General features: G+C 41.3%; 1 protein-coding gene across 2 annotated transcripts; it reads right to left on the minus strand.

Moving 5' to 3' along the window:
- Positions 1–847: 847 nt before the first annotated feature.
- Positions 848–8,502, minus strand: ccn2b (cellular communication network factor 2b). Of its 2 annotated transcripts, none has more exons than XM_042310287.1 (5): positions 8,199–8,502; positions 5,872–6,088; positions 5,398–5,649; positions 3,574–3,830; positions 848–1,295 (listed from the first exon to the last, which is right to left on the minus strand). In XM_042310287.1, exons 1-5 carry the CDS (start codon positions 8,250–8,252, stop codon positions 990–992), a joined length of 1,086 nt encoding a protein of 361 aa, XP_042166221.1. In that variant the 5' UTR covers positions 8,253–8,502; the 3' UTR covers positions 848–989. The 2 variants fall into 2 exon arrangements, with proteins under 2 accessions (XP_042166221.1, XP_042166222.1); XM_042310288.1 differs by having other exon boundaries at positions 3,574–3,788; positions 8,199–8,491.
- Positions 8,503–12,866: the final 4,364 nt, after the last annotated feature.

Genomic DNA, 12,866 nt, shown 5'->3' on the forward strand with positions numbered 1-12,866 from the left:
GTTGGACTAAACTAAAAATATATCAGTGGTCAACAACTAATGAAGTGACTAAATAATGAGAGATATAGGTAACGTCCCCGTCGAAGTTAAAAGACTCAATCATAAACATTTCCAATAGTTTTGTGTCAGGTGTATATAATTATATATATATATATGTTCACTCAATAATATGCAGATCAGTCGAGGCACATACTAGTAGTATAATATATTCAAACTATTTCTGTATTGCTAATCTTTAACATATTAATAATGTTTTTTTTTTTTAAATATCATATTCTAACATTTTATGTCAAAATGTGACATTTGGTTGAGTAAGTACCTTCTGCTCATCTGTACACTACCATGTCATGCTCCTATAACCCTTTAGCAGTGAATATAACTATATACCTTCCTAAGTGATGTGCTACGTATCTCTAACATTGATTCCTCAGTGCGTCAGATCCACCCTATAGTATCTCTGTAGATACACAGGCAGACGAGTCAAAGAGCCAGGTGACTTTAGAGCTGCGCGTTAAAAACCCAAACCAAAAACTAAAGTAACAAAAGAAAACCGAAAGAGTCAATCTCATGCTTGAACTCACATACTTGTTTTCAGTCTCACCACTAGGTAGACATGTCTATGGGTAGTAAGGTAGAGACAGGGGTCCAGGAATTCATAAAGCTGCCTATGTGTGTGTGTGTATGTGTGTGTGTGTGTGTGTGTGTATGTGTGTGTGTGTGTATGTGTGTGTGTGTGTGTACGTGTGTGTGTGTGTGTGTGTGTGTGTGTGTGTGTGTGTGTGTGTGTGTGTGTGTGTGTGTGTGTGTGTGTGTGTGTGTGAGAGCGATGTGAAGTAGTTTTTATCAGTGTATGTATGTGTGTGTGTGTGTGTGTGTGTGTGTGTGTGTGTGAGAGCGATGTGAAGTAGTTTTTATCAGTGTGTGTATGTGTGTGTGTATATGGGCTGATGTGTTTATGTGCTTGTCAGTTTGTTTGGCAGCCATGATGTTTACATATCGTTGTCATAGTCCCCGATCATCCTGCGTGTGTGCGAAGCCAGGAAGATGTCATTGTCTCGGGGACAGTCGTGGTGACAGGAGCACGTCTTGACGAACATCATCTTGCGTCTGAAGGCGTCTCCCTCGGGACAGTGGAACTCCACCTCTGCGGTGACGGTGGTGTGGGGGGTGCAGCAGCGCCCGTCTGTACACACACCACAGAACTTGGGCTTGTAGACCCTCCTGCTGCTGCAGCCTGACAGCTGGAAACGCACGCCGCGCGGGGACTTGGGGGTCCGTACACACTTCTTCCCCCTCTGCGTAACGGAGATGACTGGAGGTTAGTTCAGGATGGGAATAACAACTTGCTACATGGTCTATCGTGCTTAGGGCAGCGTGGGTCTAACCTTTAGTAAACGATAAGGAGCCAAAGACATTCTATGCTCCTGAATTGCATGGCTTCTTGTTTACATGTGTGATGAAAATATATCTTATTTATTATAGTATTCACTTATTAAATGTGCTGAGAAATGCCATGTGATATCATCTTATGTCATGCATATATTATAGGCTATATAATATACTATATAATACATTCCTCTGTTGTTATACTATATAATACGTTCCTCTATATGTTGTTATACTATATAATATACTATATAATACGTTCCTCTCTATGTTGTTATACTATATAATATACTATATAATACATTCCTCTATATGTAGTTATACTATATAATATACTATATAATACGTTCCTCTATATGTTGTTATACTACATAATATACTATATAATACGTTCCTCTATATGTTGTTATAATATATAATACATTCCTCTGTATGTTGTTATACTATATAATATACTATATAATACGTTCCTCTATATGTTGTTATACTATATAATACGTTCCTCTATATGTTGTTATACTATATAATATACTATATAATACATTCCTTTATATGTTATAATATATAATATACTATATAATATGTTCCTCTGTATGTTGTTATACTATATAATATACTATATAATACGTCCCTCTATATGTTGTTATACTATATAATATACTATATAATACGCTCCTCTCTATGTTGTTATACTATATAATATACTATATAATACGTTCCTCTATATGTTATACTATATAATATACTATATAATACGTTCCTCTATATGTTATAATATATAATATACTATATAATATGTTCCTCTGTATGTTGTTATACTATATAATATACTATATAATACGTTCCTCTCTATGTTGTTATACTACATAATATACTATATAATATGTTCCTCTATATGTTGTTATACTATATAATACATTCCTCTATATGTTGTTATACTATATAATACACTATATAATACATTCCTCTATATGTTGTTATATTATATAATATACTATATAATACGTTCCTCTATATGTTGTTATACTATATAATATACTATATAATACATTCCTCTATATGTTGTTATACTATATAATACACTATATAATACATTCCTCTATATGTTGTTATATTATATAATATACTATATAATACGTTCCTCTATATGTTGTTATACTATATAATATACTATATAATACATTCCTCTATATGTTGTTATACTATATAATATACTATATAATACCTTCCTCTATATGTTGTTATATTATATAATATATTATATAATACATTCCTCTGTATGTTGTTATACTATATAATATATTATATAATACATTCCTCTGTTGTTATACTATATAATATACTATATAATACATTCCTCTATATGTTGTTATACTATATAATACATTCCTCTATATGTTGTTATATTATATAATATATTATATAATACATTCCTCTATATGTTGTTATATTATATAATATATTATATAATACATTCCTCTGTATGTTGTTATACTATATAATATATTATATAATACATTCCTCTGTTGTTATACTATATAATATACTATATAATACGTTCCTCTATATGTTGTTATACTATATAATATACTATATAATACGTTCCTCTGTTGTTATACTATATAATATACTATATAATACATTCCTCTATATGTTGTTATACTATATAATACATTCCTCTGTATGTTGTTATACTATATAATACATTCCTCTGTATGTTGTTATACTATATAATATACTATATAATACATTCCTCTGTATGTTGTTATACTATATAATACATTCCTCTGTATGTTGTTATACTATATAATACATTCCTCTGTATGTTGTTATACTATTAATATACTATATAATACATTCCTCTGTATGTTGTTATACTATATAATACATTCCTCTGTATGTTGTTATACTATATAATATACTATATAATACATTCCTCTGTATGTTGTTATACTATATAATATATTCCTCTGTATGTTGTTATACTATATAATACATTCCTCTGTATGTTGTTATACTATATAATATTCTATATAATACATTCCTCTGTATGTTGTTATACTATATAATATATTCCTCTGTATGTTGTTATACTATATAATACATTCCTCTGTATGTTGTTATACTATATAATACATTCCTTTGTATGTTCTAATACTATATAATGGTATTAGTCCATGTATCCACCTTGATGTCCTTCTCTTGTTCCACGTGGCAGGGCCGGATCATACAGATACGGGTCTGCCTCTCCAGCTGGCACCGCTCGTTGTCATTGGTGACGCGGGACGACACGCCCATGCCGCAGGTGGCCGAGCACTCGTCCCATTTGGTGGTCTGGACGATGCAGTTCTCCCTGGGGCTCTCCACCGGGACCGGCCCGTGGGCTGACACCTCTCTGTAGACTGACAGAGGGGAAGAAGAGACCAAGGGGTGAATTTCAGATCCTGAGAGAAGAGGAAGGGAGAGGAAAAGGTGAACAGTGGTGAAAGGGGTGAACAAGAGGGGAGGAGAAGCGGGAGAGGTGGTTAGTTTGAACTTTGGTAAAGAGAGAGACAGAGACACTGAGAGAGAGACAGAGAGAGTGAGAGAGAGAGACAGAGACACTGAGAGAGAGACAGAGAGAGTGAGAGAGAGAGACAGAGACACTGAGAGAGAGACAGAGAGAGTGAGAGAGAGAGACAGAGACACTGCGAGAGAGACAGAGACACTGAGAGAGAGACAGAGACATTGAGAGAGAGACAGAGACACTGAGAGAGAGACAGAGAGAGTGAGAGAGAGAGACAGAGACACTGAGAGAGAGACAGAGACACTGAGAGAGAGACAGAGACACTGAGAGAGAGACAGAGACACTGAGAGAGAGACAGAGACACTGAGAGAGAGACAGAGAGAGTGAGAGAGAGACAGAGACACTGAGAGAGAGACAGAGACACTGAGAGAGAGACAGAGACACTGAGAGAGAGACAGAGACACTGAGAGAGAGACAGAGACACTGAGAGAGAGACAGAGACACTGAGAGAGAGACAGAGACACTGAGAGAGACAGAGACACTGAGAGAGAGACAGAGACACTGAGAGAGAGACAGAGAGAGAGAGAGAGAGAGACAGAGACACTGAGAGAGAGACAGAGAGAGTGAGAGAGAGACAGAGACACTGAGAGAGAGACAGAGACACTGAGAGAGAGACAGAGAGGGGGAGAGAGAGAGAGAGAGAGAGAGAGAGAGAGAGAGAGAGAGACAGCGACACTGAGAGAGACAGAGAGAGAGAGACAGAGACACTGAGAGAGACAGAGACACAGAGAGACAGAGAGGAGAGAGAGAGAGAGAGAGAGAGAGAGAGGGAGAGAGAGAGAGACAGCGACACTGAGAGAGACAGAGAGGGAGAGAGACAGAGACACTGAGAGAGAGACAGAGACATTGAGAGAGAGACAGAGACACTGAGAGAGACAGAGACACTGAGAGAGAGACAGAGAGGGGGAGAGAGAGAGAGAGGGGGAGAGAGAGAGAGAGAGAGAGAGAGAGAGACAGACAGAGAGAGACACAGAGAGAGACAGAGACACTGAGAGAGAGACAGAGAGGGGAAGAGAGAGAGAGGGAGAGAGAGAGCGAGAGAGAGACAGAGACACAGAGAGACAGAGAGGGAGAGAGAGAGAGAGAGAGAGAGCGAGAGAGGGAGAGAGAGAGAGAGACAGAGATACTGAGAGAGAGACAGAGAGAGTGAGAGGGGGAGAGAGACAGAGAGAGAGACAGAGACACAGAGAGAGACAGCGAGAGAGAGGGAGAGAGAGAGAGAGAGAGAAAGTGTGAGGGCGAGAGAGTGAGACAGAGACACTGAGAGAGAGACAGAGAGGGAGATACAGAGAGAGAGAGCGAGAGACAGAGAGGGAGAGGGACAGCATTGTGGAGAAGAAAAATATGGGAGTTTAGCTTTAAAAGAGAGAGAGAAAAAGTTAAAGTGATGTAAAGAGAGAAAAGAAACCCAGACAGAGAGAGAAAAACTAGGAGGTTAGACTCACCGGCCATGGCTGACTGATAGGGGTGGTCCTGAGGGCTCTGATCACACACCCACTCCTCACAGCACCTCCCAGGGATCTGGATGCGGCGTGGGTACGGGCAGTCTGGGGAGGGCAGCCACACGTCGCTGGCACAGGTTGGCACGCAGCCGATCTCTCCGTTCATACAGACACACTGGTGCTTGCAGCTGGGCTGAAAGGTCTCTCCACTGCGGTAGATGACCCCTCCCAGGTCACACGTCTGGCCTTCCTGGGCTGAAACACAGAGGAGGAGACGCCATTTTAGATTTTTCAAAGACTTTACATTATTAGGCCAGTGATTGCCCGCTTTGGATAATGATAATCTAAGCCCTCACAAAGTCTGCACAAAATATGTAGCAATTTCTACAATAGGAGAGCCAAGAGGTGATCACAGTCTCGATAGATCTCAAAACCTCCTACCCTTTCTTTAATAGTTGACAGGAGAATTCAACTCACCCATGCAGATGCCGTGCTCAGTGTCACTCAGCATTGCATAATCACAGTAAAGCCCCCTGTGGTGGTCACATGGCTCCAGGAGGGTACAGGGCTCGCCGGCTTGCCTGGCACACACCTTACAGCAACCACAGCCATCCAGAACCAGGCTGGTACCAAACGGGCATGGAGGGGGGTCCGAGGGACAGTCACAGGGACCAGAACAGTCCTGGGCCATTGTCTGTAGACGGAAGAAAATATAACAGTCAGAAATGTTAAAGAAAACACTTAGGATAGTGTGAATAACGTGTCTGATATCAGGATTTGTCTCCAGGGAAGATGTGATAATCCACTCAACTTCAAGTCAATGAGTTAGGTCGACACTGTGTGTCAAAGAAGCGGAGACTGTTGTATGTCCGGCTTCTTCACGTTTTGAGTTAACACCTCACTTGTAATGCATCTTACTGCCACAAGATGGAGACATGACTCGATGTAGCCAAATCATATCTGGCAGTCATTTTTATGGAGAGTAATGCACTGTGGTATTACAGCAAGTACAAATCTAATCTAATCTATGTAGGCTACTCAAATGCTGTCAAATCTTGATGTGCTGTTTACCTAAATAACTTAGTAGCCTAAATTGCGACATAGGACCTACAATTTAGTGGCAAGTTGTTGTTGTCCCATTTTATTAAATAGTTTTTAATCCATGTTATCCTAACCTTTTATCACTACATGAATTAAAAACTATTTAATAAAATGGGACAACAACAACTTGGCACTAAATTGTAGGTCCTATGTCGCAATTTAGGCTACTAAATAATGTTTTACTGCTTCTCTGTACTCTGTACTTATGTTCCTTTTAGTAGCAATGAATAAGAAAAACCCCAAGAACATAGTCTTTTGAATCCAATCATTTCAGTAACAGTGACTTCCAATTATAACAACCCTACTTTTTCATAACCTTGCATTGTTTACAGAACTGCTGCTGTAGGCTACTTTATAGAGTTGCTGTAGGTTACTTTACACGCTACTTTGCAGAGCTGCTGTAGGCTACTATATAGAGCTGCTGTAGGCTACTATACAGAGCTGCTGTAGGCTACTTTATAGAGTTGCTGTAGGTTACTTTACACGCTACTTTGCAGAGCTGCTGTAGGCTACTATATAGAGCTGCTGTAGGCTACTATAGAGCTGCTGTAGGCTACTTTATAGAGTTGCTGTAGGTTACTTTACACTGCTACTTTGCAGAGCTGCTGTAGGCTACTATATAGAGCTGCTGTAGGCTACTATACAGAGCTGCTGTAGGCTGCTTTACTATATAGAGTTGCTAGGCTAGTGCTGTACACTACTATACAGAGCTGTTACTTTACACTGCTACTTTGCAGAGCTGCTGTAGGCTACTATATAGAGCTGCTGTAGAGCTGCTATATACAGAGCTGCTGTAGGCTACTATATAGAGCTGCTGTAGGCTACTATATAGAGCTGCTGTAGGCTACTATATAGAGCTGCTGTAGGCTACTATACAGAGCTGCTGTAGGCTACTATACAGAGCTGCTGTAGGCTACTATATAGAGCTGCTGTAGGCTACTATATAGAGCTGCTGTAGGCTAGAGCTGCTGTAGGCTACTATACAGAGCTGCTGTAGGCTACTATACAGAGCTGCTGTAGGCTACTATATAGAGCTGCTGTAGGCTACTATATAGAGCTGCTGTAGGCTACTATATAGAGCTGCTGTAGGCTACTATAGCTGCTGTAGAGCTGCTGTAGGCTACTATACAGAGCTGCTGTAGGCTACTATACAGAGCTGCTGTAGGCTACTATACAGAGCTGCTGTAGGCTACTATATAGAGCTGCTGTAGGCTACTATATAGAGCTGCTGTAGGCTACTATATAGAGCTGCTGTAGGCTACTATATAGAGCTGCTGTAGGCTACTATACAGAGCTGCTGTAGGCTACTATACAGAGCTGCTGTAGGCTACTATACAGAGCTGCTGTACACTACTATACAGAGCTGCTGTAGGCTACTATACAGAGCTGCTGTAGGCTACTATACAGAGCTGCTGTAGGCTACTATACAGAGCTGTTTACTGCGAGCCCATTCCCCCATGGAATGTTTTAGCTGCTATAACTGCACATTGCGTTCCCAAAGTTTGTACTTCAAATCTATGACTAAATAATAAATATGAAGACAAGACAAATCATATGACAATAGCCGGGTGAATGAGAGAGAAAGAATAGGTTATTATTGCATAAAATGCAAAGTGACAAAGTTACATAAATTAATAGATGAAAATCCAGCACTTTATTCACATCTGATACATAAAATCTGTCATATTATATATTAAACTTACCGAGCAGACGATGAGTAGAAAAAGGCACATTCTGGTAATAATTTCCTCAGACATTGTTGCTAGTTTATTTTAACAGCGTGCACACTACAACCCGTTTGTTTTCGTTCAGACAGACAGGAGTTTCCCTTTTCTCGCGCTCTACAGTCAATCGGCTGTGTTGACTCGCTGCAGGGCTCGAGGACTGAGGCACTGAGAGGAGAATCTTTAAATAGTCCGCGAGGCGGGCCGGAGCCCGGGAAACAAGAGTCATGACACGCGACCCAAAGGGGTGAAAATAATTTCAATTCCAGATGGTTTTCTTCCCTAATTCCTGAGAGAAGAGCTATTTCTACAGACAATCAATTTACTGTATCATATTTCACCTTTTCAGACACAGGCCCAGCCAAGTGGGAGTTGTTTTATGTCCTAAAGCAGGAACTGACAAGGATGCCTGTGAGTGTTATTTGACATGGACTAAAGGAGAACATTGTTCATTTTGGCCACCGTTCAGACCAACGTAGCCTACATAAAGTGGTAACAGGTAAAGGGGAAAGATTGATAGTAGGATTATGTAATAACTAGGGGTAATAACATGACAAAGAGTACGTCTCAGTACGTCTCAAATGGCACCCTATTTTCTACATAGTATGTAGGAAATAGGGTGTCATTTGGGATGAACACAAAGTATCAAACCTTTTGTTTCATCAATATTTTTTATTTCATTTATTTATATTTTTAATCCCAGTCCCCTGCAGGGTGCCTTTTTCCTTTTGGTAGGCCGTCATTGTGAATACGAATGTGTTCTTAAACTGACTTGCCTAGTTAAATAACATTCAAATAAAAAATTACATTTCATATGACACACTGAGACCATCCCAATAGTTACTGTCACCAGGTGATTCCAGGTGATTCCAGGTGATTCCAGGTGATTCCAGGTGATTCCAGGTGATTCCAGGTGATTCCAGGTGATTCCAGGTGATTCCAGGTGACATGCTGTACAGACACACAATAACAGGTAATGGTCACTTGTTTAGAAGGCATCGCTCACTATCTACCAATGTCAGATCTGTACCGTAAATCATTGTCATTTGTCAAACTTAGCCTTTTCCAACACTGTACCCCTCCTCTTGTACCTTTCTTATATGTAGTCTACAGATAGCGGGGCCACAGGGGTCTTGACCTTTCTTAGAGGTAGTCTACAGATAGCGCCGGGGCCACAGGGGTCTTGACCTTTCTTAGAGATAGTCTACAGATAGCGCCGGGGCCACAGAGGTCATGACCTTTCTTAGAGGTAGTCTACAGATAGCGCCAGGGCCACAGAGGTCATGACCTTTCTTAGAGGTAATCTACAGATAGCGCCGGGGCCACAGGGGTCTTGACCTTTCTTATATGTAGTCTACAGATAGCGCCGGGGCCACAGAGGTCTTGACCTTTCTTTATATGTAGTCTACAGATAGCGCCGGGGCCACAGGGGTCATGACCTTTCTTAGAGGTAGTCTACAGATAGCGCCGGGGCCACAGAGGTCTTTTGCATGAATAGGAAGTGAGGCTTTAGTCAAGGTAGCTTACTGTTTGAAAATGAGCATCAGTTTAAGCGTAGAGGACAAACATGGGATGTTCAAGTCCAAGACAAACATTATCCAAAAGCTTTCATTTTGAGATTTCTTAGAGAGAGAAAGAGAGGGAGGAACACAGAGAGAGAGAGGAAGAGAGAGGGAGAGCCAGAGAAAGAGAGAGAGGGAGGAAGAGAAGGAGAGGGTGGAAGAGGGAGAGAAATAGAGGAAAAGGGAGAGAGAGAGAGAGAGAGAGAGGAAGAGAAAGAGAGATAGGAAGAGAGAGAGAGGGAGAAACAGAGAGGAAGAGGAAGAGAAAGAGAGGGAGAAACATAGAGAGGAAGAGAGAGAGAGAGAAACAGAGAGAGGAAGAGGGAGAGAGGAAGAGAAAGATTGGGAGAAACAGAGAGAGGAAGAGGGAGAGATGATATGAAAGACTGCCACATGGAGTACAGAGGAATGGACAGGTGTTTCTAAGAACCAGATAGATGTCTGATCTGACATACTATGTATTTTAACCTGAGCTTATTAAAACCCACAGTAAAGGATAAAGAAGGATGGCAGGTCTGTCATGTTCTCACATAGTAGCATATACATGATATCTGAAAGTCAAAAACAGCCTGTCCACTCCACTCCTCGCTTGTGAAGTCTTAAATAGGAAACACACATGGGGAAGGAAAAAGTCAATGTTGTGCTTTTTTAAATTTATTTTTCTGTCTTGCCCGGATGGCAGCTATTTCCTGGAGCATGCCAACCTCATGAAGCTGTGTGTGTCTACCTAAAAAGTCAAGAGGTTCTGTTTGCCCAAACGCCACAGCGAGCACAATAACACCAGGGGTCATATTTGAGAACATAATGAACAAGCTAAATCTGTTTTGTACCTCTCTCTCCTCCCTCCCTCCAACCAGAGGTGAGAGAATGAGAGGTGCGGGAACCAGAGGTGAGAGAACCAGAGGTTAGAGAACGAGAGGTGCGGGAACCAGAGGTGAGAGAACCAGAGATGAGAGAACCAGAGTAATGAGAAACAGAGTTGTGGGAACCAGAGGTACAAGAACCAGAGGTGAAAGAACCAAAAGTGAGAGAATCAGAGGTGTGGGAACCAGAGGTGTGGGAATGTGAAAGCAGGCAAAGTGCCTCCTGCTCCTCAGAGACTGTCTGGCTAGAGGAAACCATGCCGTGGAAACACGAGACAGGACCAGGCCTCGGAGATGAAACATGTACATAAGTTCAAAACAGAACCCGTAACTAAGGAGGGCCGTACAAATTTCAAGACTGCAGAGCTGTGGAGTGCCTTGAGGTCTCTAGCCGAAAGACCTTCCTGCACAGAGCTCAGAGCACTGGAGGCTGATGGTTGCAATGTGTGAATTTCAGAAACACCAGCCTCAGTCTAGAGAGACAGCCAGTAGAGAGAGTTAGGACATGTAACGCTGTTGATACCTCATGGGCAGGACATGGACAGATTCAGTAAATATTACAGAGGTCAGAGAGCTCTAATTCCCTTGATACTACATGGACACTGGGCACGGGACAGAGCCCAGCAGCCAATGATTTTTCATAAAAGATCAACCGGTTGCTATTTATGTACCGTCTACCATGCAACAGGCAGGGACAACATCCAAATCCTGCAACCTATTTATGAGTAATAAACACCATCTCAACTGGAACAGGTTCAACTAGGAATGATGCCAGATTGCCAGGCAGCAAAAGTTTCAGCATCAGCTGCTATTGTTGGAACTCTCATACTCTACTATGTGTGTAACCCATGTTTACGATTAGCTTTTTGTTAACATTCATTGACCACATCACAAACTTGTTGCAGTACAGTACAGTACAGTACAGTACAGCTTTCCACACATTGTAACTCATTTATTGCTGTGGTACCACACATGACCACTAGGAGGCCAGCACCACACTGCTCGAGGAGAAAGAAGGAGGGAGAGACGGGAAGAGAGAGGGAGGTGTTCACATATTTGTGTGTAAGGTGGAACTGTGGTGGATTTAAGCATGCATAAGCATTCCTACTTGAATCAGATCTACTTCAGTTTTTATCGATTGATTTATTTTACACACGAGGTGAGATCCTGGGGACTGAGACAGGACAGGGTCTTTAAAGTCAGGGAGTAGAGCGTGGGAATAAACAGGCCAGGTATATAATCAACATTAACCCGTTACAATGTGTAGTTCAATGTCTTTGTCTGCACATGACCATAGCATGCATGTATATCCCGGTATGTTTCCACTCTGAAGTTCATTCATGGCACTAAGGGAGCTAATGGGTGTGGATGTTCATACATTTGGACATATGACCAGTGTCTGGATGTATGACCATTATCTGGAAGTATGACTAGTGTCTGGTAGTATGACCATTGTCTGGTAGTATGACTAGTGTCTGGTAGTATGACCATTGTCTGGTAGTTTGACCAGTGTCTGGTAGTATGACCAGTGTCTGGTAGTATGACCATTGTCTGGAAGTATGACCAGTGTCTGGAAGTATGACCATTGTCTGGAAGTATGACCATTGTCTGGTAGTATGACTAGTGTCTGGTAGTATGACCATTGTCTGGTAGTATGACCATTATCTGGAAGTATGACTAGTGTCTGGTAGTTTGACCAGTGTCTGGTAGTATGACCAGTGTCTGGTAGTATGACCATTGTCTGGTAGTATGACCATTGTCTGGAAGTATGACCAGTGTCTGGTAGTATGACCATTGTCTGGTAGTATGACCATTGTCTGGTAGTATGACCATTGTCTGGAAGTATGACCATTGTCTGGTAGTATGACCATTGCCCACAATACCCAGAAATCAACTTTAGAGTACAATAGAGTGGAAATATACCTGAATGTTATATTAGGAAGCCTAACGGGTGAAGATTTGATTGAGGTGACATCTCCCCTGACCTCAATCCTCTGTAAGGTCATCCAACTTGGCTCCAAAACAAACCCTTTGACTCTAACAGAGTTAATTGGTTCCTGTGTTAATAACGAACGGCGTAGACGACAAAACATCTGAGTCCCAAATGGCACCCTATTCCCTATAAAGTACACTACTTTTGACCAGAGCTCTATAACCTGTGCTCAAAAGTAGTGCACTACATAGGGAATAGGGTGTAATTTTGGACGCCTCCTAGATGTGTT

Source organism: Oncorhynchus tshawytscha, linkage group LG31, assembly GCF_018296145.1.
Source record: "Oncorhynchus tshawytscha isolate Ot180627B linkage group LG31, Otsh_v2.0, whole genome shotgun sequence".
NCBI lineage: Eukaryota > Metazoa > Chordata > Actinopteri > Salmoniformes > Salmonidae > Oncorhynchus > Oncorhynchus tshawytscha.

Bases quoted from the DNA above. Each gene is read 5' to 3' on its own strand.
- ccn2b (XM_042310287.1), bottom strand. From the start codon at position 8,252: ATGTCTGAGGAAATTATTACCAGAATGTGCCTTTTTCTACTCATCGTC. The intron at 5,650-5,871 runs GTGAGTTGAATT...TCTGTGTTTCAG, and splicing joins TGAGCACGGCATCTGCATGG to CCCAGGAAGGCCAGACGTGT. The intron at 1,296-3,573 runs GTGGATACATGG...TCCGTTACGCAG, and splicing joins AACAAGAGAAGGACATCAAG to AGGGGGAAGAAGTGTGTACG.